The 6113-nt window shown below is 45.0% G+C and overlaps 1 protein-coding gene across 1 annotated transcript; it reads right to left on the bottom strand.

Annotated features, from left to right (window-relative positions):
- Positions 1 to 4941: 4941 nt before the first annotated feature.
- On the bottom strand, positions 4942 to 5805 carry LOC311033808 (axonemal dynein light intermediate polypeptide 1-like; the record flags this gene model as incomplete). The annotated part of the gene is made up of 1 exon (XM_084041476.1): positions 4942 to 5805. The coding sequence occupies one exon, from the start codon at positions 5803 to 5805 to the stop codon at positions 4942 to 4944; it is 864 nt and encodes a 287-aa protein (XP_083897602.1).
- Positions 5806 to 6113: the final 308 nt, after the last annotated feature.

Raw genomic sequence — 6113 nt, 5'->3', positions numbered from 1 at the left:
CTATTATTAGTATTATTATTATTACTACACATTATAAAAAAGCCCAACAAACCGCAACTACCAATATTTACAAGCGACTTAAAGTTGCTTATAATAAATAAGCAGACATGGCAACGTTGGTGCTGACTGTAGTCTGCTGGTGTTTAGAAGAGCGCCCTCTGTCGTGTGGAGGAGAGTATTGTTGCGTCTTCTTTAATTCTTCTTTCTTTAATTCAATGGGGTCTCAAAATGTTTTCATTCTTATTTCAAGGGACCCCTGTAACTCTGAGAGTGTGCCAAATGGAACCAATTGGACGGGTCCATTTGGTTCCATTTGGTACTTAAGTTGAGGACTTGTATTGGGATACAATAAATAATACATAAAACGTTTTGTTTTTTTTAAATGATCACATGGGCCTGTAGCTCCGACGGAACCTCTCCCTCCGCTGTATAGCTCCGAGATGAGGTTCCTCGTTAGTTACTGCCGTCTGTTTTCGAAATGGTCGCACGTCTTCCACTTTACATGTTTCTTACCCCTTTCTGCACATCGTATCCAAAAAGTAAAGCATTTCCGCCACTCTCTCAGATGTTTTAAGTTTTAACGCGCCATAAAAGCTATCCAACGGGTTGAAGAAAGTATTTAATTTGCCTCGGTTTTCATCCGGTTACATGGTTTTTAAGACATTGCGCAAGAGTTTTGCCGTAGAGATAACATTACTGATTACCCTACTGGTCAAATGTTGAATTGCATCTTCTAATGCAAAATATTATGGAACCGGATGAAAACCGAGGCAAATTAAATACTTTCTTCAACCCGTTGGATAGCTTTTATGGCGCGTTACAACTTAAAACATCTGAGAGAGTGGCGGAAATGCTTTACTTTTTGGATACGATGTGCAGAAAGGGGTAAGAAACATGTAAAGTGGAAGACGTGCGACCATTTCGAAAACAGACGGCAGTAACTAACGAGGGACCTCATCTCGGAGCTATACAGCGTACAGCGGAGGGAGAGGTTCCGTAGGGGCTAATGGGCCTGTTGAATCCGTGTAAGCCTACACGGATTTGTCTGTCTGTCTGTCTGTCTGTCTGTCTGTCTGTCTGTCTGTCTGTCTGTCTGTCTGTCTGTCTGCCTGCCTGCCTGCCTGCCTGCCTGCCTGTCTGTCTGTCTGCCTGTCTGCCTGCCTGCCTGCCTGCCTGCCTGCCTGCCTGCCTGCCTGCCTGTCTGTCTGTCTGTCTGTCTGTCTGTCTGTCTGTCTGCCTGCCTGCCTGCCTGCCTGTATAGTTCTAATCTGAGTTCCCAGAAGTTTTCGCCGGCTCGGCGAGGAACAGTATAGTTCATGTCATTCAGGACAGGTGTCTCAGTGTGTTTGCTTTGTGAAGCCCATTCATGCATAATGACCTCATTTGATTTTGAAATAGGAAGACATTTAGTTTCTTGGAGCAACACGGACAATTTAAGCCTTTTATTGTTTAAGTGCAAGTAAAAAGTTGACGTTGACGTTTCGGTCTTTCGACTTCCTCAGAGAGTCATGACATTTAGTTTCTCATTCGACCCTTTGCCATAATATTCACCACATGATTATAATTGGAATGATTCATATTATCCAAATTGTGTTCCTATTAACGTTTGTTCTTGTAGTTTACAGCATATTAGAAATCCCATGTCTATATATTAATGCTGTCTATGGTATAAACTTTTATGTTCCGTTTTTAAAATAATTTTTTGAACCTTTAAAAAAAGTGAAAATACAAGATCTACAAGCTCACAACAACGCGTCGCATCACGTTATGAGCTTGTGGATCTGCTACTTTTTTCATTACTTTGTCAACAAATAGTGAAAACAGCACTTCTACAATCTAGATCTGCTATTTGTGTCAATTTTGACACTTCTCTGAAATAAATAAATAAATGAATGTGTGCAGACAGACAGACAGACCCTCTTAGAGATGGCTATCTATAGCGTCTTACAGAGTCATTTATGTCTCAGCGGTTCTCAACCTGGTTGATTTTAATGATATGTAACTTTAATATGAAAATATAAAAGCCATGATATTCTTTGAAACCTTGAAAAATTAGTTTTCATCGTGACGACAATCAATAGGAACTTAAAGTGTTTCAAGATGTTCAAGTGGGCCCCCTGACCCTGATCCAGAAAAGGTTGATAGCCACACACCTACCATAAGCTCCCAGTACTTACAAGACCTACCATAAGATCCCTGTACTTACACCACCTACCATGAGGCTCCCAGTACTTACAACACCTACCATGAGTTCCCAGTACCTAGAACCACATCTACCATCAGCTCCCAGCACTTACAACACCTACCATCAACTCCCAACACCCACCATCAGCTCCCAGTACTTACAACACCTACCATCAGCTCCCAGTACTTACAACACCTACCATCAGCTCCCAGTACTAACAACGACACCTACCATCAGCTCCCAGTACTTACAACAACACCTACCATCAGCTCCCAGTACTTACAACACCTACCATCAGCTCCCAGTACTTACAACGACACCTACCATCAGCTCCCGGTACTTACAACACCTAAACAACACTTACCATCAGCTTCCAGTACTTACAACACCTACCATCAGCTCCCTGTACTTACAACAACACCTAACATCAGCTCCCTGTACTTACAACAACACCTACCATCAGCTCCCAGTACTTACAACACCTACCATCAGCTCTCAGTACTTATAACACCTACCACCAGCGCCCAGTACTTACAACACCTACAATCAGCTCCCAGTACTTACAACACCTACCATCAGCTCCCAGTACTTACAACACCTACCATCAGATCCCTGTACTTACAACACCTACCATCAGCTCCCTGTACTTACAACACCTACCATCAGCTCCCAAGCTGATCTACAAGCTGGTCTTCAAGCTCACAACGTGTCGCACCGAAACACGTTGTTAGCTTGTAGATCAGCTGTTTTCACCACTGTTGTGTGACACTCTTGTAATGATGAAGTAGGGCATTCATTTACAAATTCATAAACAGTTGAAATATGAAACACAAGGTTTCTGCTGATCTTTTATTGACATTTGCAGAGGTACAAGGAAACGTATCAAAAACAAGCCAAATGGATGAGACACAACAAATATGTAGGCTTATTTCCATTGTGGTCCATTAACACTCAAACAAACTGGTCAACAACAGTGCAACAAAAACAACACAAAAATAAAATATAAAAATATACAGTCTCCAACCCGTTCATGATAACATAGAAAGGAGGTGCCGAGGTGGGACTGTCAGGGATACAAACAAGTGGAGGACGCCACTCACAAGCGACATAGCAGAGCTCAGCGAAGCAGAGAGCCTCTTTGGTCCAGGAGTAGTGTTGTCGCGACGGGCCACCGAAGGAGCTAAGGCGACTGAGTTGCCGTCCGGAGCGGTGCGACGCTCGCCTGTGCCTACTCAGCGCCGTTCGAGTTATGTACCGATACGCACAGAATCGTAAATATTGTTGTGGGGACTGCTCCGCCTCCGTCGGTAGGTCAGTAGCTCCTGATTACGCCCAATGAATGGTCTGACAAATCGCGGGGTAGACAGTAGCTCGCCTACTTCGCCCATTCAATGGTCTGATAAAACGTGATAATCTCCCATTCAATGCATTGATAGCATTCGAAGCCGGTGAATGCTCATTATAATATGGCACGATGTTTGTCTACTCAGTCTGCTGTGTCTCAGAGGAGGGCTGTGGGCGGTTCAGAAACCAGCCTACCAGTGACCTCAATGATGGGGAATCCAAGTTAATAGAAACTGCAGGCTTTCTATTCCTGGAAAGTTAGCATGCTATAATAGAAGCCATTGTTCTGCCGTTAATGAAAAATAAAATAACAAAAGTTTGAAAGCTTGTTTGACATGACCAAACCTGATGTCACTGGTAGAGAGGTTTCTGAACTGTCCACTGTCCACAGCCCTCAGACTGAGTAGAAGAATACATTGTGGCATCTTATAATGAGCATTAGTGAGGACCAATTATATGAAGATAGGTTAGAAAATGGGTCAAGTGCTCCTTTAAGGTAAACTTTAAAATGTCAAAGTTCCAGTGCTGTTGGTAGTGCATTCCACTGTGTTGTGGCTGCGTAGGCTATGGCCACTCTGTAAAAAAACATGAAATAATAAAGAAAAAAATATGATAAAGTCAACAAAAAACTGCAAGCAGCCGAACAGCAAAAATAAATAAATAAATAAAATCAAAATAAAATAAATGCTGCTCTACAGAATTCATTGTAGAACTTGACTTCAATGTAGCCCACTGGTTCTCAAAGAGTCCCCAGGTGAGTCCCCAGTTTAACGATGTATAGTAAAGTACTAAGTTGACTTGTGTAGGTCTGTAACTCCAAGAGCAAATAGTTAAATTAAGAGTTCAGTTAGATTGGCGTCCCAGCAATACAAATGGTAAACGGGGGTCCGTGGACAAATGCACATCAATCTGGGGGTCCTAGAAATTAAAACGTTGAGAATCACTGGACTAAGCTATACCAGAACCCCCAATCTACAATGTTAAATCCTCAGTGCTTGACCCTCTTACGGGTTCATTTGGTTCCATTTGCAGTCTCCCGGAGTTACAGACGCATGGCAGTCCCGAGGGGGGTTCCTTGAAATGAAAAAGATGAGAATCCCTTAACTACTTGAACCCCAGCATGCCTATACTCGGGGGGAGGGTATTACTGCTATTTTTTTCGCCAAAAATAGCAGATCTACAAGCTCATAACACGTCTAAAAAAGTGGTCCGAGCGCATTTGTAACACAGGTCTGTTTTACTAATATTAGAGGGCTTAACCAAAGTTTTGGTTGAGCCCTCTAACCAAAAAGCCCTCTAACCAAAAATAAAGTTACTAGTATAGAGCCCTGAGGGACACCGCTCAACAACGTGTGGGGGGTACGTGTATGTAAAGTGGTTGGATTTCCATTCCTATTCACTTCACAAGTGATTCAAGAGGCGGCAGCCGGAGCCATGCACTGCGAGATGATGTCCTCGTACTGATCTTTGATGTCCTGGTTTCCTTTCATCAGAAAGCAGATCTCCTCCTCTCTCTTCTTCTGTGCCTCGTCCTGCATCTCCTTCGTCTTCTTCAGCTCTGCCTCGTACTGCTCCGTCTTCTCCTTCAGCTCGCTCTCCAGTTCTTCGTTCTCGCGCTCCAACTGAGCCACCTTGCCCTCCAGCTCGGCTTTCTTGCTCGCCGCCTCCAGGGACTTCCTCATCCCGAAGCCGATGCTGCTCTCGTAGAGCGCCTGGTAGGCCGTGATGGTTGTCCGGATCTCGTTCCGGACGCGCGCCAGCAGCAGCCCCCGCTCGGCGCACGTGATGGCCACCTGCCGGACCAGCTCGTCGAAGCACTGCTCGTAGAGGTCCCTCCGGATCGGGCAGATGCCTTGCTTGAAGGCGTCCCGCTGCAGCATCTCAAACTCCAGCTGGTCCTTCAGGCGCGCCACCTCGTGCGGCCCGACAGGGGCGCTGGACACGCGCTGCACCCACACCCGCTTGCCGTCCACGATCTCCCGAGGCGGGAGGATGTCGTCGAGGATGTCCTCGGCGCGCTGCTTGTTCTCCTCTTGCGGCAGTTTGATCCGGGGGATGACGGGGATGGAGTAGCGGGGTTTCTGGGGGGGCTCGACCAGCCTCTTCCCCTTGTTGTCCCTTTTGACCTCCTTGAAGTCCTTGTCCTTTGAATCCTTCAAAACCAGGTTCTCGTATTTCAGCAGAGAGATTATGGGAGGGGGTTTGTTTCGGTGGATCTTGTCCTCCGGTTTCCTCTCGATGACGCAGTATGGGTTCTGGAACACGTTGACTTGCATTTTCGCTTGATTGAGTAAAATGAAATGAAATGTATCACCTGTTTGGTGGTTAGTGTAATACAAACTACACTACACTGATTGACACCGTATTAACTTGTAAATCATATTATATACTCAGTGCCATGTCGTCATAATATAACGTCACATGATACGTAACCGTTATTTACCCAGATAAATCACATCACAGGTGTGACACTTCTCTAGAGTGAGTGATGTCCATGCGGGCATAACGCCAGAAGGGGGTCATCTGACCTCGTTCCCCCTCATTTCGGGTTAAACATGGGCATTCTATGCTGCCACCAAAATGC

The sequence above is a fragment of the Gymnoscopelus microlampas genome, assembly GCF_963454915.1.
Source record: "Gymnoscopelus microlampas genome assembly, chromosome: 2".
Lineage (NCBI taxonomy): Eukaryota > Metazoa > Chordata > Actinopteri > Myctophiformes > Myctophidae > Gymnoscopelus > Gymnoscopelus microlampas.
The sequence above is the reverse complement of the archived record's forward strand: the minus strand, read 5'-3'. Positions and strand labels throughout refer to the sequence as shown.